Genomic DNA, 26856 nt, shown 5'->3' on the forward strand with positions numbered 1-26856 from the left:
TCCTTTTGCCCCTGTGCAAGGCACTGACATATCAAATCAGTATTGTAGCTTTCTCTATGCAGGAACACTGCACATTTTAATAATAATAATAATAATAATAATAATGATGATGATGTATACTTTAAGGTACAATAGTGATAATTCTGACTTGAATGCATTATTTCAAATAAGAAAGTTACTTATAGAAAAAAGAGGCAACTCATGCTGATTATAATGTAATTTTATTCAAAAGCTTCTATGTGGGCTTATTCATTGCTCTAAAGTGGGGGAAGCAACTCTAATTTGTCAGTTTGCTTTTAAAAAAATAAGAACACGTTATAAGGCTCAGTCCATCAGGAAGGTGCACACCCAATGAAATGGACCAAACAACCTGTTCCGTTTCAATGAGGCTCCAGCAGGACTTCCTGATGGATTGTGCCTGCAAAGCGACAATGCTACGTAAATATGGAGATCTCCCATTTGTGCTACACAGAACTGTAGCATAACCTTACATATAAGCCAGTTCTCGGCACAATGTAGAACTTGACACCAGTGAAAGACTATTCGAGTTCCACACTTGGGAGTCACTCTTCACTTGACTGATGCATCATGGAGTCTTTTCCTTTCAACCCAGATGCTATTATTTTGCAACATGACCTCTAAACATAAAGGCAACTTCAACATATTCATGAGAGAATCTAATATGAACAGGTGAGGTTGCCACAAATAAGATTGCTCAGACAGGCTCAAAATAACTTGCACACTAGCTCACAAAAAGTTGCATTTTGAGGATATGTTACTCTCCTCACAAAGCAGTAGCAGTAACAGAACTTCTGTATGAACCTCCCCAGGCCTTTCATTCTATGAAAGGGAGATTTGCTGTGTAATTTCGAAGTGTTTTTTTAAAGCAAGATGCCTGTGGTATCTAATAATGCTTCTTCTTCTTTTTACAGCTTTTTACACCTTTATACAACAGCTTCAAGGAGTTTTGTGTCACCTTAAAGATTAACAAATTTATTATGCTATAAACTTTCATAGACTACCATCAACTTCTGCAGATGCAAGAAGCTGACCTGAGTAACAGGTGTTGAGGTATGGTTCAACTTGTGCCTAAATAAATAAATAAATAAATAAATAAATCTGTTAGGGATGCATTCAACTAAATTATATTCAGAGGAGACCCCTTGAAATTAATTGGCCTGTTAGTTTGTGCATTATTTTCACTGCATCTACTATGAGTATTTACAGCATTTATATACTGTCTTTTTGTCAGTTTACAATTTTAAAGCACTAAAACAAATAATATAAAATGTAAACTGTGGAGAAGGCTCTGAAGTTGTCTTTGCCTGCTCCCATCACATGATTCTTCCTTCCTGTAAGACTAACCCTGAACACAACCCTAAGTCTTTAAGGTAACAGTCTTGGTTGTCTTTGCTACCCATCTGGAAATTGTTTCAAAAGAACCTGCATCACCTACATGTTTAGTTTTCTGAATGTCATGATGTACTATAGCATCAAACTACTGCCTTGATGGAGGGCTGCAGTCCTAAATGTACTTGCCAGGAAGTAAAGCCCACCAAGCATAGTGGAGCTAAATTCAAGGAGAACACATTTATGACAGAGCCAATATTTCACCTTTCAGTACACTCTCCATTAGCAATAACTAGAATTCCTCTTCTGCATGTAAAGTGTGTGATGCTTTCAATGCCTTTAGCTTTTCAATGGCAGATGTGACTGAAACTTCTCCATGGACCTTGTTGTCTCTTGTTCGCACATTCACAGCATTATTAGTTTTCTCCTTTTCTCCAACCACTGCAAGAAACAACGCAGAGCAATGTTACTTGCCACACAGCCACAATGCCTTGTACTGCGACAATGCTACACACTTACTCAATAAGATGTCCTACTGGATTCAGTAGGGTAATTTCTGAGCAATGCTGTGGCTCACACTAAGATTTATGAGGCCCATGAAAATCCACAGATGTACTTTTTCAGAATATATCCTGTGGCTATAATTTATTTACTCACATGAACTATCAATTCATGTACTTCTCTCTCAAACATATATAATTTATACACACAGTGTGTACTGCCTTCTATTGTGATGATGCTATGGTCTCCCTTTTCTACTCTCGCCAATCAACAAAGGCCTTGTGCACTGACAGATTGTTACACTGCTCAATGGTTCAATTGTTACGAACATTCTATATCACCACTGGAGCTCAACAAATGCCTAGCAAGTTCTTATATCAAGCTACTAAACTCAGAGAACTTACAGCCAATAGTGGTTTCTACTGGCCAGTACTTACTCTGGAGAAAAAATTAGTAAAGCCACTGTTTTCCTACAAATTTACATGTTTCTGTGCCAGTGTGGTGTAGTGATTAAGAGCGGTAGTCTCGTAATCTGGTGAACCGGGTTCGCTTTCCCGCTCCTCCACATGCAGCTGCTGGGTGACCTTGGGCCAGTCACACTTCTTGGAAGTCTCTCAGCCCCACTCACCTCACAGAGTGTTTGTTGTAGGGGAGGAAGGGAAAGGAGACTGTTAGCCGCTTTGAGACTCCTTAAAGGGAGTGAAAGGCGGGATATCAAATCCAAACTCTTTAATTAAAATCTCTGACCAAAAAAAGGAAAGCTAAATTCACAAGAAAACATTCAGATTCAAGAAGCATTTGTTAGTGCAGTTTTTCCCTAGGCTATGTGCTTTGCTCTTATATGTTTAGAAGCGCACCTTGCAAATAAACTATTAAGTAGCCCAATGAAGTCAGAGAAGAGCTAAATAGCCCCTGAACCTATTAAGACTTAGTATGTTATCCAAACATGAAAACTGGGACAAGCTACCCTGAAACTGGCAGTAAATGAGGGACAGAACTTTTCCCTCTACCCAACAAGAACAACATTCTCTACTTGTGTCAACCATATTGGGTTTTTCATTCTGAGTAAGGTGGGAGGCAAGAATGATGAACGAAAAGTCATAGATACCAAAAATAAAATTATACTGAGCCAGTTGTGCGTTCCTTATCTTCTTGTTTAAGGTGCAGCTTTGATCTAGATCAACATCAGCCATGAATCCAGCTGCAAAAAAGTCACTGCAAATCTAAAAAAAAAAAAAAAAAAAAAGACAATGTAAAAATGTGTTACATTTTACAATTTGGTAACATTTCTGTGCCAAATGATATATTCTGACATATCTTGAGAAGCAGACTTTTCAAAGCTCCAAGGCTAGAGAAGCCTTTTCATGGCAATCTGTACACTGAGAAACCTCTGCGTGTCGGCCACAAAAACCCCTGCATTGCAAGGTATATTTCTGGGGGTTGTGTTCTAAATGGGCCCTCTCCATTCAAAGAGGGCACCTACCACGTTATGTTGGGCCACATCATTGGCCTAGGTCTAGTGAGAGTACATTTGAGCAGCCTCCCTGTGGTGGTTCGTTGGCAGGGAAACTCTAAAGGCAAAGAAGCTGACCTTCTGGGAAGCTTGGCCATTATGACCAAACATCTCAGTGCAGAAGGGTCATCAGCCCCCAAAGAATCCCAGAGTTCCTTGCAACACAGTTTAAAAACAGCTGCTGGGTAACACGCTTAGGTCCAAGTAACATCACTTACAGGCTTATGCTGACTCAGACCACTGACCCACCTAGCTCAGTGCTGTCTACCCAGAGTAACAACAGCTCTCCAGACAAGGGTCTTTCCCAGAGCTACACAGTGATGCTGCTGATTTAACCGGGGACCTTCTGCAAGCAAAGCACATGCTCTGGCAGAAGGAAATTCCACAGAGTTCAAGGCAGAAGCATGCTGAGGGTTGTATACATGCAGCCTCTATTCCTGAAGTTCTAAACATCACAACAGTGAACAATTATCTCCTTTACATAATATACTTTAAAAATTTCTATTTAAAACAAAAACAACAACAAAATACATGTAGGAAACAAAGTACAATTGCACAGCAGAGAGGCTGGAAACAGTAGGAGGGATAAAAATACTAGCAGCAAAGATTCCCAAGCCATATTCAAGTCTTCCGAAATGTCATTAAAGTTTAGCAGAGTGAACACTCTGGCAGATCTGAACCAACTTTTAAAAAGGGTACAACTCAGCTGAAAATTACGGTAATTCAGGATTTTATAACTATATATAACTACACTTGACCTTAGCCAAAATGCTGAGAATCTCAGTAGTAGAGGATCTGCCTTGCAAGCAGAAGGTCCCAGATTCAATTTCCAGCATCTTCAGATAAGATTGGGAGAGACGAAGGCCTGAAAGGCTGGAGAGCTGCTGCCAGCCAGTGTAGAGAATACTGAGCTAGATGGACTAATGGTTTGATTAAATACAAGGCAGCTTCCTATGTTATACCTGAACAAAACCAAAACACTTCAGTTGTTGTGCAGTTGACACTTCTGCTCTTACCTGTTGAGCATATTCTTCACAGGTGTGACCGACAGGAACTACCATGACCTGCCGAGGAGAAAGCCAAAAGGGCCTGGCCAAAATAAGAACCTCAGTGAATATGCAGCTATTATAAACTTTTTTTCCACACAGCGTTAATCACAGTTGCTTATACGTCACACACATACATGCAGACGTACTTTGCATTATGGAAACGTTAAGTTCATATTGTGTCGTGTGCTCATGTTTGCACTACAAACTTTGTAGTGTGTTTCTCAGACTCAGTTTATATAAAATGCAGATCACAGGTAAGTAATTACTTGTGCAAGTAGTCTATACGCCCCCAACCATCTTGCATAAAAAATGCTTACCCTCTATGCCAACCCATGCTCATGCAGCACTCGCTTGCCAGCAGCCAGTGTTCTGGCAGAGTGTGCTGCTGGCGTGCAAACATCCACTGTGACAAAAGCATTTCACGGGGGGGGGGGGGAATGCTCACACAGATGGATGTTTTACTGCTGGCTAACACCATAGGAACATTGGGCCTTACTGTTTTATGTTTGGAGTAGCTGAAATGCTGCTCAGGAGCTTCTGCTCTATCATCCAGCAAGGAAGCCTTCCCCAGCCGGGCACTTGGGGGGGGGGTTAGACTACAACTCCCACCAACTCCAGGAAGGGAGGGAGCTGTAGTACAAAGCATCTGGAGGGCACCAGAGTAGCAAAGGCCGCATTGTGACAGGATGAAATTGTTCTAAAAACGGTATTTCTGCGAAAATTAAACTTTGTGTTCAAGACCACAGGGTGCTTTCTACTCTCTGCAACTTTCAAAACTGCTTCCAGTTACTGCTACACACCATTTTCCACCATAGTTTTCTGCCAGAATGGCAATCATTCGCTCCACCGAGCCCAAAATAGCTCTATGGATTATCACTGGCCTCTTCTTGTCATCTCCATCTTTTCTGTGAAAGAATGGAAGTTAAAAAGTGGAAAAATTTAATACAAGCTTATCTTGATTTGAATCTGGTTTCACCCCTCTTTTAACCAGAGTTAATTCTAGCACATTAAAAGGCATGGCTTCTAATTACATTACATTACTGAATTACAACTTCTCACAAGGAAGGAGTTGGGAAGAGTGCCATTTCAACAAGTTGCATTCCACTGACAGATCATACAACACTTTGCATCACCAATCTATTCTGAAAACCTTGAGGCTCTCTTGAGCCTGCTGAAAACTCTTCCCTTGTTCATGATTAGTTCTGTTTTGGCGAAAGAAGGATTGGCACTCAGATCATTTAGTTTACTGTTAGTACATATTATATTACTTTAAGGTATTCACAGGCCTTTATTTATGTACTTCAGATTGTTGCAATCCTTACAACAATCCTCTGAAATAAGAGAGCAATTTTATCTCCTTATAGCACATGTGGTAGTCAGTGCTGATGTGGCTCACCTCAAATCAGACTTTGAGCTCATCCACACGGGCCCTTGTCCTGTGCTTTCTAGCCATGGGCCTGAAAGGTTGTGCCTCAGCCCCATCACTTTCCCCCAGAAAACCCGCACTTTGGTGATAAATCAGAACAAAGAGCAACCTCTGGAAAACATGATTCAGCGTTAAACCATGGGTTTTTCTGGGGGAAAGCAGTGGGGCAAACGGAAGTGTGGATGAGCCCTTACTGTGCTCAGTTACTATGCCACACCAATGCTCCAGGCATTTAAGCATTTCTTCAGCTTGTCACCTAGTACCTCCAAGTCCATTTACAGCCTCCTCTGATCCCTTGTTTCCTTGTTTTAGGCTCTACATATTTAAGCAGATCAGCTCAAGTCCTAAAAGACTCTTATGCAAACTTACCCCACATAAGTAAGATTAAATCTGATAGGTAGCTGGAAGTCAAGCTGGATAGTAGCACACTGATGGTACCGACCAATAGCATCTCTGATGTTAATATCAATCTGCAAAGGACAACAATGGCAAAATTATAGTTTGGGCTTTGCCATTTATCCTCCACCTGTAGGCTTCAGTAAGAGCATGAGTACAAAAGCATGAATATTTACTAACCTTGGGACCATAAAATGCTCCGTCTCCCAGATTTAGCTTCCAGGGCTCCCCCAAGTCATCCAGGCTGTTCTGGAGTTGCTAAGAATAAATCAGAAGAGCAGTTCTTCATTTACATTATCTTGTTGTATTCCTTACAACGATCCTCCAAAATAAATTAGTATTATTATCCCCCTATTGCAGATGGGAAGCGGATAGTACTGATTGCGGCTCACCTGAAGTTAGACTTCTTACAGCTTAGCCCCCATGGCACACCAATGCTTAAAACATCTAACCATCCTCCGATCCATGTGTCCTCATGCTCTTCCTTGCTAGTTTAAATGCCAGAAATATAAGAACTGTTGCTATGACTGCTTCCGCTTCTACTTCTTATTTCTTACCTGTCCTTTACCATAAGGTCCCAAGCCAGGTTAAAGCAATTTAACAGTTCAAAACAAATTAGTCGGTCATTCACACACACACACACACACACACACACACACAGAGAGAGAGGGGGGGGGCATTGGCCAATTTGTGCAGGGGTTATGTCCTTCACCCCTGTCTCTGCCCCCCTTTCCGACCATTTCCGAGTCACCATGATCATGTATCCATCAGATATTCATAAATACGTAAAAACACACACACACACACACACACAGAGAGAGAGAGAGAGAGAGAGAGAGAGAGATGTCTTATGGAAACTGCATAATAAAGGTGCCACACAAAGTCGCTGTGTTCTCTTTTTTAGCAGAATTAAATTACCCTCTCTGCCTGGTCCCAGATCTCCTTTTCCCCTAGAAAGTTGACGGGCCTTGTGGAAAGATGTAGCTGGAAGGTAAAACCGAAGACAGCATATACAGACTGCAAGAAGTTCAAGCAGCCTTTCATCTCTTCTTCAATCTGAAATTTAAAATGCAAATAAATTTACAGTGGAGATGTGTGTGGGATGGGATTTAATGGGTAGGAGATGATGTAGTAATTGCAATCTATCCCTCCAGGTGCCCACATGTGTGGGCTGAACAGAGTTTTAAAATCCCATCCTTGGCAGCAAAATTAAAAGCATAGGAATTAGGCTGAAAAACCTTGATTTGAGCAAGTTCAGCTATGAAGTAAGGAGGGCTCCTCCTTTTTACCCTGCTTAAGAATGTATTATGCTACAACTCGTAAAAGTAGTTTAAAAATATTATTTACTTACTTTGTATGCACTGGTTTACAGTAAAGGCAGCAGTTAAAACTCTGCAGGCACTTTTATTTACAGTATAACCAGCTAGCTTTGGGTATGTGCATAACCAGCTTTAGAGCTAGAGTGAGCCGAGGCATGGCTGCATCTATCACCGGTCAAAGGAAGAGAAGGGGTGGAACAGGGAGTACTACGTGCTCCTTCCTCTCCAGCAAAGGAGGGGAAATGACACCACACAGAGCCATCTCTGCTCATTGTAGTTCTATGGTCTGAATGTCTACCTATCAGCCTGTGGCTGATAAAAGTCTGTGGATTTAGTCCCTTCTCATGCTAACAAGCAAGAACATGCACAGGTTTGGTTTGGTTAGGAAGCCCTTTCACAACAGCTGCTCTCTATTTAGCACTCAGACCACACAGGGACTAGTTTATCATGAACTCTTTTCTCATTAAAAAAACAGTGAAGGCATTCCTCTACTGTGGCAACCCCAACATAAGTGCACTACCTGCTCCATTGTGCAAAAGATATGGGCGTCGTCCTGTTGGAAGCGCCTGACCCGAGTCAACCCGCTTAGGGTCCCTGAAAGCTCATTTCGGTGAAGAACTCCAAAGTCAGCAAGTCTTAAAGGCATCTCCCTCCAGGACCGGGGACGATGGGCAAACATCAAGCTAGAGACATGAAATAGTTATTAGATCCAAGCATGGTTACTTGACCTATTTATTCACATGCCTCCTTTGTGTCCTGCCCTTTGTCCAGATGGGTTTCCCCACATTTTATCCTCACAATAATCTTGTGAGAAGGGCAAGCCAAGAGATGGTGATTGTCTCAGGGTCACCCAGTGGGTTTCATGCCATAGGGTCAAAATACCTACGATATGGAGATATGCAATCAGTTCTCCTGACCTTTTTAATTTTTTTATTACAGTTGCTAAACCAAACAATCCACTAGAAGACTTTTTGTGTGTAAAGCAAGAGTAAAAGACTCCAGATTTGACTGACCTAGTGGTGAAGGGAGAGGTTTGGTGGGATTTAAAAAAAAAATGCTTCTCCCGTGCCATTTCCCCCACCTAAATCCTGCGCCCACCTGTCATTAAACCTTGCAGGCATGTATGTTTTCTCCATTGCAGAGTAATACGGGGGGGGGGGGGGGGGAGAGAGGAAGGCACACCAATGAAAGGTCAACCCCTGTAACAACATGGCCAGTCTGAAGAAAAGTCCACCGCCGCTACTTCTGTTTTAATACAGAAGTGAATATGTTGATATGATGATACTTCCGAGTAAAGGGTTGGTGACCTTCTGGCAGCCTGCTGCCGTCCATTACCCAAAGAATGGCTCTGGCCCCCACTTGCATTATCTGGGTGGAATTCAATGTCACTCCAACAGGATTGTTCTGTCAGCATGAGCATATCTGCTAGCCAGATGAAACAAGTTTGCCTCTCCTCCCTCTGTACACTGGGGTTTGGTGGTTCTTCCAACCCTCCAGAGCAGTGCTAGATACAGAGATATGAAAGCTAGGAGCTAAATGGCACCTTAAACCTAGTTATGGGCCCCACAATGGAGTATCAAGGTGTGCTTTTTTATAACAAGAATACAAAGCTAAAAATGAATGAACTGCAGCTAAAAACTTATGTTCATTTATTACATAGTCTAGTCCTCATCTGAAGACTGCAAAAAACAAAGCCATACTTCCCATGCCCACCCCCCCTTATATTCTTATGAGGGTCCCTTCTTCAGTCTTCAGAGAGTGGCTAGAAGTGGGGAGGCAGAAAAAGGTCCTCCTTTTCTTCCAGGAGTGGTGGTTTTAATCTGAAATCTTAGGTTCAATACTGCACCCAAAGCTCAGAAACTGCTTGAATTAATGAAATTCCATCACAAAACACGCCTACAGCAAGGGAAGTTTCGAACGCTACTCCACAGCAAATCTGGGGAGAAGCAGGGGTACTGACTAGAGGGAGCCAGCAGTAAATCACATTGAGCCAGTTGGAGTTAACTCTTTATTAGGAAAAACAGGATCTGCCTAGGAGTGTCAGGCCTAATGAGCACAGCAATTCAAGCATGGCAGGTCTTACCCCCATGCAGCAATTGCTGAGACTGAAGGTCCCTGCCTCCCTACAGCTGTCTGTCCCCTCTTCCAGGGTTTCCCCCAAGTAATCTAAGTGCCTACATGAAGCTAACTTCTCTGCCACCCTCTTCATGCCTCTCCTGGTTCTTGGAGACCAGGGGGAAGAGGAGCTGGTCGTAGCAGAAGGGAGACACCCGTGCCTCTTCACCAGCCTGACTCCTCTCTGCCTCTTGGCCTCCCTCCTCTCCAGCTTCAGCTTCTGCCTCGGATTCTGGACTTCTTCTCACAAACTCCCCCCCCCACTCACTAAGCCTCTTAGAAGCCTCTTTTGCTTCTAACACCTCCTCCCAGTCTTCTCCCTCTGACCACCCATCATTGTCCCACCACCCCTTTCCGGGCTCTGAACCTTCTTCCCTTGGGGGTTCCCCTGCTGGCACCTCCCACCATCCCTCTGCATCCAGCCAGTCTGTAACAGGTATGCGGGGGGGGGGGGGAGCCCTGTTGTGCTAGTGGGAAGCCTGGCACTGGCTTCCGCTAGCACATCTGGTTTGTTGAAAATGGCCCTCTAAAAAACCAAGATGCTGGAGAGCTGGAGCCTCACCCACAGCCTGTCTTGAAGTGCACTCAGCCAAGCAGAAAAGGGGGGGGGGTGTAGGGTGATCTGGGTGTAATGCGGGGGAATTAGAAAGGGGGACAGCTAGCAAGGAGACAGAAGAAAGCAAGAGGGCACAGGAGCCAGAGGAGAGAGAAGGCACACCCTCATAGAAGTTTGGCCCAGCAAGAGATCTTCTTGAACAGAGGTGGAGAGTATTTTCAGCCCAAGGGGTCACATTCTCTTCTGGGGGCCACATAACAGTGGTGGGTGTGGCCAGAGTAATATGTAAAAGTTACATTTGCACAGTAGTTCCTGCGTATGTGTGCACACACACACCTATCCTACAGGGGAGCCAAAGTGTTTATTAGAGTTCAAGGGCCCAATCCAGGCAGGAAAAAACACTCAAGCAGGGTGTGAAGCAGGGCCTGTAGCGGATGTGGCTGAGGAAGGGCTGTGGCCTGAGGAAGAGTCCCAAAGGCCAGAGAGACTTGGAGGGGCCTCACCCCTGCTCTTGAATGCACATGTCCCCCCCCCCATTACGACTTATTTTTATTTAATCCAAACTAAAATAAATTTCCAATAGTTCAAAATAATTGGGAGTAATAATGAAAAGAACCACAAACCAGTGTCCAGGGCAGTTCATTGGCTTAAGGGCAAACATTTCCTTCTCAGCCTCAAAAGAGAACATGTTGTCGCTGTAGTGCTGCCAGTGGCCAGAAGCCTCCCAGAGTTTACTGTTGTAGATATTAGGAGACACAACCTCTGTGAAGTTACGCCGGTGATACGCTTCCTGCACAAGGAAACCAAACTCTTAATAAGCAGTAGGCAAGCACACACAAACCAATTCTTGCTCTTTAAAGTATTTGCATTATTAATGATTTGATTTATTCCCAGCCTTCACCCTAAGGTCCCAAGTCAGGTCACAATTTAAAGTACAGTACTAAAAACGCTACTAAGAAACTAAATGAAAAACTAAAATGGTACTAAAAAACCACATCAAATGCCAGGCAAAGAGGTACATCCTTGTCACCTTAATTTATACCACACTTGCAAACAGGAATAGGCTTGCTGATCAGACCATTTAATAAGCATGTCGATACTTCTACACTCAAAGCTCATACCTGCTTAGAATTTATAACTCTTTTATCCTACCCTTCCTCAAAAAGTGTTGAGAGGGTGGTGTACACACACTCCAAATTTCATCCTCACAGTAACCCTGTGAGGTAGGTTAGGTGAACAGATGGTGACTGAGCCAGTATTACACACTAAGCTTCATGGCAGAGTGGGAATTTAAAGCTGGGCCACTCTAATCCCTACCCAGCACTTGCTCTTCAGTGGCACCACCTACAAAATGTCACGGTTTGTAGAGTTCCTGCTCTGGGCTCCAGCCCATCAGCCATGCCACTTTCTAGAATACTCCATTCCGCACCCCAACAGCCAGCCTTGTAGCCTCTGAGCCTGCTCAGACCTCACTGGGCTGTCCTTTGGAGTCCCCCTCTTTAGGGTTTCTTTTCTCCTATAGGTTGTTTTGTACTTCTGAAAGCCTCAAGCCAGCTGGTATTTGCTTCTTCCAGGTGGGCAACACTGTTTGGGTTAAATAAAGATCCAGGCCATAACAACCATATAATTAAATAAATAAGTAGCAACCAATGTCCATTTCTCTGCAGGGAAAAAAACATTTTATAACAATTTCAAATTAGTAAATGTCACTTACTTTGATAAAATCCATGAGTATATTATAAATAAAGGCACCTCTGGGCAGAAAGAAACAACTTCCTGGACTCAGTTCATGGAAGAAGAAGAGTTCTTGTTCCTGTATCCACACAATCAAACATCAGAAGTTAAAAGAAGACAGAAATGAGGCTTCTGGTCTCTGCAAGATGGCAAACGGAGCACAGATCTGATCGCTCTGACAGATCTGAGCCCCATGGAGAGTCAGGGGGAAATGCCAAGGCGAGGCGTACCCCCCCAAAAAAAGTCTTGAGAGGGTCCTCAAGACGTCGAGGGGTCCAGCAGATTGCAAAGAGCTCTCCTGCAATTCCCAGGCCCCTGCGCCAAAAGGCTCGGGAGAGTGGGGGAAAGAGGCGGGACTGAGTGCAGCCTTGGCAGCAATGCATCTCCGCGGGAGCAAAGCCTTAACGCTTCGGCCACCAGCAGAGATTTTCCATAACCAACATTCAAGCCGATGGAAATGTAAGAAGATTCACTATTGAAATTAATTAAGCTTAATTCGGTGCCAGACAAAGGATTAAAAAGGAAGTCCGTTCTTCATCTTCTGGGTAATTAACTGTACATGGAAAAAATTGCAAGTGGAAAACTTTATCTTATTTGATATTTACGGTGTGGGCCTGCTGATGGGAGAATTCAAAGCAACTGAAACCCATTCTTTATTGTTTGACATTGCTACGGGATTTTAAAGACTTGGTATTTGTGTATGGAAAAGGGAAGGGAGTGCCAGGACTCTGACAACACCTGAGAGCCCTTACGCAGCCCTTCCAAAGCTTTTCCTCAGTTGCAGGGAGGAAAGGTTAAGGCAACTGAAATCCACTCTTCTTGGCTTGTTATCGATACTGGAGTATAAAAGAGGAAACTGGATTTTGGACTGCAGCTGCCATTAAAACTGAACTCAGCAGAGGAAATTTGGATTAAGACAATTAAAGTACTCTGTTGGGGGAATATAAGATAGACATATCTTGGCTGGAGGGATTTACAGAGCACTGAACTCGGTTTCCTGTATATAAATTGGAATTTTAAGGAGAAAAAAAGAAACTGGCAAGGGAGGTTGATATGCCTATTTATAAGGATCTTCAAGTGCTGCAACTCTACATTCTACCCTGAGACATTTTAGAAAATTGGATTCTGAGTTTAGTACTCTCTCTCCTGGACAATTAAGTGGTAATTCTTACGGATATATTGTTTCAGTCTCTTCTTTAAGGTAGATATTTGCAATATATGAATATCAACTTTAAATTTAGTTTTAATGTTAAATTGCATATGTGTATAAACGGGTCTAAAGAAGGGGGGTAGTGGGAAAGCACAGAAACTGTTTACTGTTTATTGGGAACTTACACTGAATGGCCTTGAAACTGCTAAGGTGGTGGTGAAAACTGGATGTTTTGAGAACAACAGAAAGACAAAAATATGACAGTGATTAAACAGAGTTGAGTCTGAACAGAAGGGCCCAAGTACAGGACCCGGGGGATAAACCTCAATCTGAATTGGAAAAAGATTTCATGAAAGAGATGAGGGAAATTATGGCTAAAATAACAGAGGAGTTTACAACCTGAATGGATCAAAGCATTAAAAGGGTGACAGAAGCGATTGAAACAATAGAGTCTTGGACAGGGAGAATTGAGGAAGGGGATATTCCTAGGCAAAAGTTGGAAAGGAAGCCTGAACACTGGGAAAAGATGACTGATATGAAGTCCAAAAGAACAGGGTAGATTTGGAAGTTTTGTGGTTTAGGCAGAAAACCCTTGAGGAGGCCTTGGTGAAAGTACAACCTCTGAGACTGAGAGAAGTTTGGAGGAAAGGCGAGCTGGAACTTGCCTCAATTGAGAGATGTTTTCTGATGAAATTTAAGTACGCCAAACTTAGGAAAAAGAATGGGAAATGGTCTTGGAAAAAGTTATTGTTTATGTGCAAAATATTGTAGATATTGGTACATTACCAGGCTTTGATTAAACGCTTGCAATTAGTAGAGATGGGGATAAAATTAGAAGGAAAAAAAAATAGTTAAACACAGATGTGGAATGCAGAAAGTTGTTTTAAATGAAACTCTAGATGCTTAAATAACATCTGTGTTAATGATTTGAAGTGTAAATGATTTGAAGTGTTAGTAAGTTTTGATTAACTACAGGTAATTATTAGAAAATTGGATAAATGGAAATGGAAATGTAAGAGAATTTTGTTTATATAAAGAACCAGAAGAGGGGGTGGAGGGAAGTCCAGAGATTCCTGGAATCTCAGAAAAAAGGTTTTGAAAAGATACTGCTGTACATGGGGATGGGGGGGGGTAAAAATGTTCTTTTTTACTAATGTTAATGTGGAATTAAATTGTGAAAAAGAATAAAAAATTATTTAACAAAAAGAAGACGACGACAAATAATCATTATTCTGTGCAGTCATGCAATGCAAACATGTCATTCAGCTGACTTATTTTTCTACAGTGAAATCAAGCTGGCATGGAGGTGGATTTCCACTCTCTGCTGTCAAAAACTTTCCCTTTCAGCAGCACCTTGGAAGGTGCTTTCAAATCCCTACTTCAAGACTTCAATATATATTGCATATGGGGTCAAATTTGGCCCTCAAGACAGATCTGGATAAGAGAGCCAAAAAGGTTCCTCCACCTTGCTTCTCTTTTAACCCTCATGTCAGAAAGCTGCTTCACACTTGAACACAGCTGCACAATGCTGGACTGCCCATTGTTTCAGTCTTGAGTCAACCCCCGCTCCTGAAAACACAGCAACTGTTCTGCAGTGTACACTTTTAACAGTTCTAGGGAGCCAAAACAATAAAAGGACTTGTATGTCACATTAAAAACCAACATTTATTGCTGCATTTGTTGCATATGTATTGCACCTAACAAAGAAACTAGTCCACAAAGGCTTCTGCCGCAATAAATCTGTTAGTCTTAGATAAAAAAGGTTTCAAAGCCAAGAGAATGCATACAAACCATACTTTGCCAATTTTCCTGTGATCACGATTTTTGGCTTCCTCCTGGACCTTCTCCCACTCTTTCATCATTTTGTTTTCCGGAAAAGATATTCCATAAATTCTCTGCAGTGTTTCCATGTCAGCCTTTCCCTCCCAATAAGTGGAGGAATTCTGTTGTTGAAAGAGTTACCACAAATGTAAGTACATTGCAAGAAAAAAATGTAATCTGAGCCATTTGTGAGAAATAAACCATCTCAGATTGCCCAGTAATTCTTTATGAAACTAAGCCTGCAATCCTGTGCATTATTTACTTCTGCTTAAACCCCACTGAATGCAGTCTGACAGTGATATTCATTCCTTTAGGTCTCCTGCTGCCCCCATATGCTTGGAACTTCCTCTGAAAGCACCTGTGAGATGCACCCCCTCTCCCTCCAAACCCACCTTTTCTGCAGGGAAGCTCAAAGAAGCGCTAGGAGCGACCAAGTCACCAGGGATCCCATCTGCCCAAATAAATTAGTGGCTCCCAGCTACTGAGGTGACAGATGTCCCAAAGGTTACAATAATACCTAGAAGAAACCTTCTGCAGCAGACACTAGCTAAAGGTTTACAAAGAAATTTGTCACTTGAAGCTTTTAGGGTTAGATCTTTTCTCTCGGCTCACAAGTTGATGTGAACTCAATTCAGTAAATAATCATTTAAAAGGTTTGATTTCTTTATTACATGAAATGTTAATAAATATTTCATTTCAGTCTGCTCAGAATCAGAGTCTCTGGTGAGAACTCACTCGAGATACTCCAGTGGAAGAGGAGTGGTGGAAAGAATTTTGGCTTAAACCATCTTCTGTCTGCTCAAACAAGAGAAATCTCACTGAAGCCAGTTCATGGCTGGTACTTTATGCCTAGGCAGCTTTCATTTACCTTGTGTGGCCAGCAGCTCACCCATGTGCTGGAGGGGTGTTAAATTACTGGCACCTATAGAGACATGTGGGACGCAGGTGGCGCTGTGGGTTAAACCAGAGAGCCTAGGACTTGCCAATCAGAAGGTTGGCGGTTCGAATCCCCACGACAGGGTGAGCTCCCGTTGCTCGGTCCCTGCTCCTGCCAACCTAGCAGTTTGAAAGCACGTCAAAGTGCAAGTAGATAAATAGGTCCTGCTCCAGTGGGAAGGTAAACGGCGTTTCCGTGCGCTGTTCTGGTTCACCAGAAAGCGGCTTAGTCATGCTGGCCACATGACTCGGAAGCGGTACGCCGGCTCCCTCAGCCAATAAAACGAGATGAACACCGCAACCCCAGAGTCGGTCATGACTGGACCTAATGGTCAGGGGTCCCTTTACCTTTATAGAGACATGTGGCGGGACTGCCCTAAGGTTGCAGAATTTTGGTGTAAATTCTTCAGTGACCATTTCTTTAATTACAAAAGACAGTAACTCCATCGCCTTATTTATATTATTGAATCACAGAGAAGGAAGCAGATTTACAAAGTAAAGAGCTTACATTTATTAACACTACACAGGCAGCTTTCGCAAAATTTTGGAAGACATTTGGTTTGCCTACTTTAGAATACTGGTTTACAAAAGTATGGCAGACAGTCCTCCTCAAAAAGATTTCTCATTAAACTAAAAGTACCCAGAGGACCAATTACAAATAACTTTTCTTTTGCCAAATGGTATCATTTTATTTCATATACAAATTAGGAAGCTCGTGGCCAGATGGTTCTTTTGGCATATGTCAAGATATGGATCTTGTGATTCCAAGAACAGAAAGTGAGGTTCTTATATTTGTTTTTCATAACAAGCCAGCAAACATAATGATAAATGTATATATATCATAACTCTGCTATGACCAACCGTTTATACAAATATACACTGCAAGTTTCCCCCCTCCTGTTTGTGAAGGTACTGGTTATTATTTGCTTCTCTCCCCCCCCCCCCCCCGTTTCTCTTTGACCCTGTATCTTGTTTCTTTCTATTTTCCTTAAAAAAATCAACAAAAGTATTTTGAAAATAACAAAAATTCAGTGGTTTACACATCAACCACCACATTCAATTCTATCAATACGAAAAGTCCCCACCTCAAAAAAACAATGTTTAATATACAGTGGTACCTCGGGTTAAGAACTTAATTCGTTCTGGAGGTCGATTCTTAACCTGAACCTGTTCTTAACCTGAAGCACCACTTTAGCTAATGGGGCCTCCCGCTGCTGCTGCGCCACCAGAGCACAATTTCTGTTCTCACCCTGAAGCAAAGTTCTTAACCCAAGGTACTATTTCTGGGTTAGCGGATTCTGTAACCTGAAGCGTCTATAACCTGAAGCGTCTCTAACCCGAGGTACCACTGTGGTTATAGGGATTGCAAAGCAGAGGCAATATTATTATTTGTTTGTTCTGAAATAGAAAAAAGTGTTTAAACAGCCAAGCAATACAACAGCCTTTGGAAGATGAGTGGACCGTCACAGAGTACCATACAAACTGCATTCCATATTATTTGATGTACAGTCCAAGTTTACTACGAAGCAACCCCATTTCAACACAAGGGAGCTTACTCCCTGCTATAAGGGTGTTTCACTCTTGAAAATCCTAATCTTTAAAGGGCTTGCTTACCTTAAAGATCTTTAAGGCCTTAATTTTCCCAGTATGCCTCACGTGAGGGCCTCTGCATAAGTCAATCAGCGGACCACACCTATCAGAAGATTATAAAGGTTAAGATGCAATTAGAAAAAATCAGATTCCCAGTTCATTTAAGTCTATAGCCAATCAAAAGGTAATCCACTCTGAACTTTGTCACACATGCAGTTGTGTTAATCTGAACTTCTTGCACTTAAAATGAACCTGAGGCATCACACCAAGCCATGGTTTGTGCTTCCAAAAATGTAACTGGGAACCAGGCTTTGTGGCTGCTTGTTTGCTTTTGCTTTGCATCCTTGCAGTGCTTGTTCTCAGATGTGCCCCTCTCCATGGTGCAGCAGTTTCTTAGGTGGAGCAACAGCTTATAACTACAGCTTTTCAATTCAGACATTCCAAAATACAGCTCAAAACCACTGTCTACAAAATCCACCTCAAACCATAGCTTCCATTTCTGATTGCATTGCACAAACTGTTGACATAGGGATCATAATGAATCTTTGTTATGCTTCCCTTTAGCATGATGTATGAACCTGTATGTGTATATTGTATATTACAGATTATATGTTTAATTGAAACAAAAGAACTTCACGAAACTGCATTTACAGTGGTACCTTGGGTTAAGTATTTAATTCATTCCGGAGGTCCGTTCTTAACCTGAAACTGTTCTTAACCTGAAGCACCACTTTAGTTAATGGGGCCTCCCCGCTGCCACCGCACGATTTCTGTTCTCATCTTGAAGCAAAGTTCTTAACCTGAGGTAATATTTCTGGGTTAGCAGAGTCTGTAACCTGAAGCGTCTGTAACCTGAAGCATACGTAACCCGAGGTACCACTGTACTGATCCTTGCCTCACTTGAACCTCCTTTTGTAGAGTTTAGATTGTCAGATCTGTGCAGCAGCAACCTGCCTTTTGCTTACCATAATGCACCATGTACACTGATTGTGTGATCAAAGAACTATTACAGAATTGTAGAGTTGGAAGGGACCTTTGGGGTCATCTAGTCCAACCCCCTGTGATGTGGGAATCTGAGTCAAAGCATCCATGTCAGATGGCCATTCTGCTTAAAAACCTCCAAGGAAGGGGAGTCCACAACATCCTGAAGGAGACTGTTCAACTGCCAAACAGCTCTTACTGTCAGAAAGTTTTCCCTGATGTTTAGTTGGAATCACCTTTCATGTAACTTGAAGCCACTGGTTTGGGTACGGTTCTACCCTCCAGATCAGGAGAAAACAAGCTTGTTCCCTCCTCCATGATGTATGTTATAAGCAATAATAATAAAGCAACTATGTTCTCATTATATATACAGTATATATTTTTTTCTAAATTTGAGCATACAATTTTCTCTCAAAATTTAAAATTACATACATCTTACAAATGCCTTCTTCCTAAGAATTTAAAAAAATAGCACATTTGAAAGTTTGAGTCAAAACTGCGCATCCTTTTACCTGTACACTGTAGTTGTTGGTGTGTCAACCTTGTCATTCAAAATTCGGCATTTAAACTGGTTATACTATGCAGAAGAGGAGCAAAAAGGTAAGGGAGGAAACAAAATGAGAATTTGAATTTTCTTGAACAAGCATGAAGCCATATACTAGCCTTCTGCAACTTGGTGCCCTGGAGATGTCATACAACTCTTATCATCTCTACTGAGTGTGGCCATTGGTCAGGCATGATGGGAGTTGCAGTCTGGGCTGCCTTGTTCTGGCAGACCACTGGCCTACCTCACTTCCTATTCTGACAAGCAGCAGCTCCAGGGTGTTACTGTTTAATCTTTGTGAGCATCTTTTCAAACTCACAAGGTGTCCTGCATGTTCCTCTGCGTGCTCCACTCTGAAAGTTGTCAAGCCTTTTGCGGAGACAATCACTGATGCAATAAACTCACTTCATGCCCATGGTTCAGGCAGTAAGGTTTATTGCCCACTTACAGCTTAATGGTTCTGTACATCATTGGCCCATAAATCAGTCACTAGCATGCTGCTAGGACGGTCTGCATCTGGAGATGGTTCTCCCCCTCCCAGCAGGGAGAAGAGGAGAGAGAGAGAGAAATGAACAAACTCAGCTCTTTATCTCAGTCTCTGTATCTAGGCCCAAAGAGACACTGTGCAGAACCTCATGCTTCTGACCCTGAAGCCACCTGCTTCTAGATTGTTTACATTGCACTGTGCAGATAAGGAATGGCTACTAGTTTCCGTTTCACATATACCTACAGTTACTCCATATCCTTTTGTAATTGAAAATGCCAGAGATTGAGCCTAGGACCTTCTGCCTCTAGAGTACGGTCCCTCCTACAGTCTTAATTAAAATGGGCACAGCAGCCGCCTTATTGTGCAGCCCTTGGAAGATTTCTGGATGCCTTGCTAAGAGCTTCTGGACTCCTTTCTTCAGACATAGCCTGGGAAGATTGACATTCCTACCAGCCAGAGAGTATGTTACGAAACATGCAGGGGAAGCTAGACAGGGAAGAGATGGTTTGGCTGCATATTAGCTATATTAAGCACGGCTTCTTTCAGGACACAATTTCATCATGAATTAAAGAAGATGGTGAGGTCGCCAGGGCCAAAGTAACTGCAGGCTAAAGCAGTCTCCTGCTTCTCAAACCAAGAACTGCTAACAGAAGCTTCTGCTCTGAAATAACTACAGGCTTAAGCTACACACAGCCACTCACGGTGACTTTCTCTTCCTGCCCCAAGCAACATTTCAGGGGAAAAAGAGACTTTGTAGGACAGGGCTAGGGAAGAGTACTGTGGGCATGTACCTGATAGGCAGAGCAAGGAGCATAAAAAATGGTTTGCAGCCTGTTGGGCAGGGAAGAGGAAACAGACAACTGAGAAGAAAACACTATTATCCCTAGAGTGGGATGGGGAACCTGTGGCCCTCCATAAGTTGTTGGGCTCAAACTCCCACCATCTCTGCCCACTGACTATGCTGGGAGGAGGGGGGGTTATGTAAGCTGGAAGTCCAACAACGCTGGAAGAGCCCCAGGTTCCCTATCTGTTAAGAAAGGAGAAAAGCAGCATTGAAAATATTTTCCCCTTTCCTGCCTGCTGTCTCCCTTGCACCCCTGACTGTGGAAAGTCAATGGTTTTGAGGGAGTATCTGCATTTACATGCTGTGGAAACAGCCAGCATGAGCAAGTACTAGTCTTCAGATTCCAAAGTTCAGAGCAACGTTTGCAGTGGATGATTTTGAACATTAGAAAACCCAGAGACTTACCTTAAACATATCCAGCAGGATTTCTTTGCGAACTTCTAGCCTTTCAAAAGGCTGCTTCTCTTTTATGATGTTTTTACACAGATTCTCCAGGGTTGGAAATTCTGTACTAGATACACCTCTAGAAAAAAGAAAGGCCAATGATCTTAAAGTAAAAGAGCATGCAGAGCAGCATGAAAGTTTATCACCCTCCATTACAAGCTGAAAATCCTATGCAGTTCTTTTTTTCACCATTGTATGGCAGTTTAAAGAAGATGGTCTTATTTATGACTAAAGTTCCTTTAAATTATAAACATGCAGCACAGCCCTAACCATGTCTACTCAGAAGTAAGCACTACTGAATGCAATGGGGCTTCCTCCCAGATAACTGGCGTTAAGGTGGCAGCCTTAGTTTCTATACATTTAAATATATAAATAATGATGCATTTAAAGGGCAAACATTTTAATGAGCAATATAGACTTTTATTATTGATTTAATCATCTTGGATTTTTGGGACAGTGGCAAGGTTTATGTTTAGACACCAGGAAAAAAATTGTTTATTTCCACATCTGTATGACCATTTAGCTCGCTTAGCTTTACTCTGCACACCTTACTGTGGCATGTTGTATTTTTGTTCTGGAGTGCCTTTGATCACTGTAAACCACCTTGGATACTATTGTTGGAAAAGCAAGGTATAAGGATTTTAATAAATAAAATACATTTTAAAATGTATGCAATCAAGACATTCAAGTGGCAAAGCTTTGCCTGGGCTATCATCTGAGCCTGCAGGTGGGGAGATTTTGCATGCGTCAATTTTCCCTGAAAATAAAAATAAAAATAGCTCCCAACACACAGGAAAAAATAGCATGTCAGCAAAGAGTATAAGCTGGACCCTTTACTTTCCTTTTTAAAAATGGTGCCACATGGTTGGACAGAGTATGCAACTATTCCAACATCCCACCTCCAGCCTCAACTGATACTCTCCACATCTGTACCACTTGATTTTGCTAAGTAAAGCTAATATTGTCTAAGATTTGCTATATAAAAATATTGGGTTCAGCCAGCTTTGGAGTATGAAATTCTATAACCAATGGTTCTTTCATTAAGAATAGTCATATTTTGCCTCTACATTTCCACTGGTGAAAGGAAATGCAGGCACAAACACCTCCTTTGCAGAACACATTACTGCTACTGAGTACTGATGCTATGGTGAAGATAGTAAATATTCTAACGTAGTTTTAAGGAAGAGGTTACATTAAAACCCAAGTTTATACTTCATTTGTGCTATACCAACTCCAAAATGCCAACACTTGTTGACAAAACAATACCTGTTTTCAATGTACATGTCATAATAAAAACCATTCTCAATGGGAGGTCCATAGCACAAACATCCACCATAATAATTTTCCATTGCTTCTCCAAGAACGTGAGCACTAGAATGCCAATAAACCTGCATGCAAAGATAAAAAATAGATCATGAGGCAATTAATTATTAGTAAGTTCCCTATTCCCCTCACAGATAGATTAGAGCTGAGCAACACACAATCAAATATTTACGTTTTCCAATATGAAACCTTTGCCTGTACCATGCCCCATGTATCAGAGATGGGCAGATTTCACAATCTGTTCCCCCACCTCGAACCCTAAGGTCCATCAACCAGAGCCAGATGAAAAATGTTCACTCACAGAGTAGAGCCAATCACCTACTTGCCACCTTGAGCCAACTACTGGGATAACATGTAGATTTGTATATCTGAGTTGCTTCAGATCAGGGGTTCAAACACAGAATTAGCTAGCAAAAATACCTGATCAAAAGCAATCTCTTAGCATTCAAGTGTTGTAGGTAAAGAACAACAAGGTTGAGATAGAAAATTATCACAGCAGATTATTATTTTTTGGTTACTTTCAATTTTACTTGCTAAAGTATTAGGGATCAAAAACTCCAATCAGCTGCACATCACTCAGAGCTCTATTAGTTGGTCCTGGTCTACCTGATCCATGCCATACATGATCACCTGTACATGGTTAGATAAGGCTGGCTCCCATCCTAGTCTACAATATATAACCTTTTACTTCCATCATCCCTTCTCTATTTCCACACTGCTGCTATGTGCCATCACCATACTAAATTCCACAGAGGGGACCTGGCTGCCACTGGCTGCTGGCATCTGGGTGAGGAGAGGAGCGGGCAGTATGTGGACTGTGCCTGCTGTTGTCCCCTGGCAAGCCCCAGCTCAGCATCTCAGTGCCAGCCCCAGTCTGGGCAGCATCGCCTCTGAAGCTCGGCTGCCTGGGTCTCAAAAGCACCAGGCGAGGGAGGGAGGTGGTGCAGCCTCTGATGGGCCACAGGCTCTCATCCTGGGCTGTCCTCGATTGACTCTGGCTTCCTTCTCACTGCCCACCCTCCTGGGGACATACCAGTGAGGGGCAGCCTCCCCCAATATTTTACTGAAGTTGGTGCCATTGCCAGGCAGCCAGTGGGAAAGCCGGGGGGGGGGGGTGCTGGCCTGCAATGGCACCCACCTCGTTTCGGCTGAAAAAAAGCCCTGCCTGTACAAGGATTTCCTTTGCTGGATCAGGACTTTTGTTTTCAAATTATTTTACAAAGAGAGAGATGGAAAAAAAAGTTTACGTACAGCTTGAGCTTCTTCACTATCAAAGGTGAGCAGCTCCAAGGAAGAGTCTCTTTCCATCGGCCGATCTAAATCCCACAGTTCCCCATTCACTTTGGCTATGATGGCATTATCAGCAAGTCCACGGCTAAAGAGAGCAAAGGCATGCTAAAAATGTTACCTCTAAAAAAGCTGCCAGAGATGTCCTCCTTTTGAGGCCATCAAACTTTTAATTCTATAGTTGCTGAGAGATGAGCTTGATGGTAGGTCAGAGAGAAAGGTACAGATGTTAACGCTTAATTGTACATAAAATAGATGTGCAAAAAAGATAGTTTAAGCTTTAACTTGCACACAAAGTATTTTTAGCATTTCCCCCTCTCTAATCACAGCTATTATATATTTCTCTCTACGTGCTTTTTTCTGTGTGTACATGCATACATAAAATCATTAATCCAACCCCCTGCAACACAGGAATCCTGCCCACCACCACCCCTGGGTGGGCTCAAAACACTATCCTTCTGGTTAACAGCCAGGCACACTGACCCACTGCGCCATCTGAGGATGACAAAAACCCTGACTGCAAGGAAAATTACCTAATTCGTAGAGCTAGCTGATGTGGAGTTGTTTTCCAGGATTCTCCCTCCATCTTCCTCCCATCAACAAGAGTGATTTTGATAGGTCTGCTTTGGCTGGATGCTCTGGAATCAAGGAGAGCATCGTGCTCTTTCTTCAGTGCTTCATATAACTTCAGCCTTTCTTTGATGAAGCTTGGTTCCTGCTGTAGCTGTTAAAAAGTGTGCAGGGCAGAATGTCAGTGCAGGCCTTCAACACAAATAGGGCATGGAGAACGCATGTGAAATATTAATATTAATATTATTATTAATAATAATATCTATATGTCACCCATCTGACTGGGTTGCACCAGTTACTCTGGGCGGCTTCCAGCAAACTATAAAAACAAACTAAAACATCAATCATTAATAACTTCCCTATACAGGGTAGTTCCAATGGGAGCTGCACAGTTGCATGGAAGCTCCCATTCACTGCAAATTCCCACCACCAATCACTTTCACACCTTTTCTAGACTGTATCAATAGTAGCTGTAAACACAGAATCGTGAACAGCTTGGACTTCATTTGACATTTCCAAATGACATTTTCAAACTGCTGTAGTTGAAAAGGAAAGTCATTATTTAGTCTAAAAGTGGCTTATATTGTTCCCTGTCAAATGGAAATGGCAAAGGCAAAAATACAAATGTGAGTTCCAGCCGTACATGCAGCTCCCATCCTCCTATATGTGTAGCTCCTCCGGACCATGATATAGAATCTCCTATAACTCTCATCCTAGCTAAGTGATAACTCATGCCTTCTTTTTAGCTAGCTGGTCCTTATATTGAACAGCACTGGACATTCGTAAAGCTCATATGTTTTAGGGTTAAGTTCCACAGAATAGAGCAAATGCCATTTATTGCTGCTCATCTTCAAGACTACTTACTGAAAACTGGGAATCTGCAGATAATCATAGTCCACCTCTTGAAATCACATTTTGTATTGTAGTGGTATGTATACCTGTGCCTGGGTTCCAACCACCTCAGGCTGTGCACGGAAACCACTCCAAGCAAAAGATCCAAGACTGGGGAAGAGGGTTTGATCCTTTCCTCCCAGCACTGTTTTCCTGATGACTTCTACCCACCCAGCAGTTATTCTTGAATCCTAAAATTGTAGAACTGGAAAGAACCACAAGGACCATTGCATCCAACCCTCTGCAGTGTCAGAATCCTTTTGCCCAACTTGGTGCTTGAACACACAACCTGAGATTAAGAGCCTCATGAGCTAAAAAGAGGAAAGTTAAGGTCAAGGATCCCCACTGTCTCATCTAGTCAGGCACTACAGAGACAAAGACAATACCAAGAGTGGCTACCTGGACACCCTAAAAAGTTCACATACCTCACTTCTACATCCATCAGCAGCTTGACTTTCCTTCTTCTCCCTTTTATGTTTACTCTGGTGAACAGCACGGTTTGCATTGGGAGGATCCTAAGTAAAGAAAAGGTAGAACTACATTATATAAAAAATTTTGCCAATCCAAATGCCAGAATTAAAGTCAAAGCAAAAAAAGTGGTCAGGATTAGTAATTAAAAACACAAAGAGGGAGTCAAGGAAATTAATTTCCAAAGCTCAAATCTCTGAACTGTAATGCCAATTACATTACTAAAGTACCATGTATTCTAGACATACTGTCCTTCAGATCAGTCATTAACCGTGACAGGGCCTTCTGTGCCTGTAGAGATCAATATGGAAGAGACATGTTATTGCAGCTGGGGAAGATGAAGGGGTGGATATGTATATAATGTTATAGGTTTGGGGGGGGGGGCTAAACCCTAGAAATTAATAAATGGTAGAATTTTGATTAATTGGGATGTGGATGAAAGTACAAGCTGCAGAACACTGCCAGACAAGGAATCCCTGGGCTGGCCTAGCAAAGAGAAAATCTGTTAACAGGACAAGATGGCCCAGGGAGACAGAAGTTGCCAAGGTGTGTTGGAGATGACAGGAAAAGAGAGGTTTTGAGCAAAGTGTTCTGGGAAGAAGGAGAAGGAGGAATAAAGAGTGGGATCCATCTTGGGCAGGCTGGGGGATGCCTTGGTCTCCAGGGCTGCCCTGCTGTGGGGGTCAAGCGCCTCTTGAGAGGACCATGCTGTAAGATCGGGACTCCCTCCACGCAAACCATCCTTCTGAAAGCCATGACAGTCTCCGCCCTGTCTCAATTCTCCAAAGGACTGCAGACCCCCCGGGAGCGCCCAGGAATCTTGCCGCGGCTCGGCAGGGGTGGGGGTGGGGGTGGGGGGTGGCACCCCACTTTTGTAGCAATAATACTGTCACTGTTGGTATGGGATTGCAGCTTTGCACGCCCTTCCCGTGGAAGCAAGTGCGCGCGTCCCGGCCCAGCTGAAGCAGCAGAAGGGAAGCGCCGCGACGCCGCCCTCCTCTCCCCGATGCCCCCGCCCAGACGCCGGCCTCGCCGGGGCCCCCTTCCCGGCAGGCCCTCCGAAGGGAGCCCCGGCCCGGCGGAGCCAGGGCGCGCTTGACCCGAAGGGGGCTCCGCTCTCGCCCCTGTCCGCCCCCCGCCAGGCCGCCTTCTCCTCCCCGACCCACCTGCGCGCCCGCCCGAGGCGGCTCTGGCCGGGGCTCCGGCGGAGGCCTGGTCCCGGCGCGGGCCAGCTCTGCTCCCAGGCTCCGCCGCAGGTGCCCCAGGCGGTAGCGGAGCTTCTCGTTCTCGGCGCGCAGCGCCTGCAGCCCCGGGCTCGCCTCCGGCAGCGAAGGCCCGGCCAGGCCGCCCTCGGGCCAGCGCTCCGGCTCCTTCAGGCGCGCGATCTCGGCCGCCAAGCAGCGGACCTCCTGCTCCTGCCGCGCCAGGCGGGACGCGGCGCCCTCGGCCCAGGCGGGCGCCGCCATCGCCCTCGCCCTCGCCCTCGCCCTCGCCCTGGCCCTCGCCCGCTCCGCGCTCCGGCCTGGCAGGGAGGAGGAGGAGGAGGAGAGGAGGCGGCGAG

General features: G+C 43.4%; 1 protein-coding gene across 2 annotated transcripts; it reads right to left on the bottom strand.

Annotated features, from left to right (window-relative positions):
* Positions 1-202: 202 nt before the first annotated feature.
* TARS3 (threonyl-tRNA synthetase 3) lies at positions 203-26776 on the bottom strand. Of its 2 annotated transcripts, none has more exons than XM_079953610.1 (19): positions 26462-26776; positions 25253-25342; positions 23900-24090; positions 23331-23454; positions 22023-22144; positions 20718-20835; positions 18950-19014; positions 17481-17559; positions 14906-15052; positions 11940-12038; positions 10849-11015; positions 8075-8237; positions 7154-7291; positions 6416-6493; positions 6209-6309; positions 5214-5318; positions 4381-4453; positions 2960-3074; positions 203-1791 (listed from the first exon to the last, which is right to left on the bottom strand). In XM_079953610.1, the coding sequence occupies exons 1-19, from the start codon at positions 26759-26761 to the stop codon at positions 1643-1645; spliced, it is 2424 nt and encodes an 807-aa protein (XP_079809736.1). In that variant the 5' UTR covers positions 26762-26776; the 3' UTR covers positions 203-1642. The 2 variants fall into 2 exon arrangements, with proteins under 2 accessions (XP_079809736.1, XP_079809737.1); XM_079953611.1 differs by lacking the exon at positions 26462-26776 and adding an exon at positions 25526-25544.
* Between the last annotated feature and the right edge of the window lie 80 nt (positions 26777-26856).

The sequence above is a fragment of the Podarcis cretensis genome, assembly GCF_951804945.1.
Source record: "Podarcis cretensis genome assembly, chromosome: 14".
Lineage (NCBI taxonomy): Eukaryota > Metazoa > Chordata > Lepidosauria > Squamata > Lacertidae > Podarcis > Podarcis cretensis.

What these genes read in the sequence shown, in the direction of transcription:
- TARS3 (XM_079953610.1), bottom strand. Translation starts at nt 26,761, where the DNA reads ATGGCGGCGCCCGCCTGGGCCGAGGGCGCCGCGTCCCGCCTGGCGCGG. An exon ending in ATAGTGAAGAAGCTCAAGCT is followed by an intron (nt 22,145 to 23,330) that starts GTACGTAAACTT and finishes CTTTGCATGCAG; the next exon opens with GTTTATTGGCATTCTAGTGC. An exon ending in CCAACAACTACAGTGTACAG is followed by an intron (nt 17,560 to 18,949) that starts GTAAAAGGATGC and finishes ATCTTCTGATAG; the next exon opens with GTGTGGTCCGCTGATTGACT.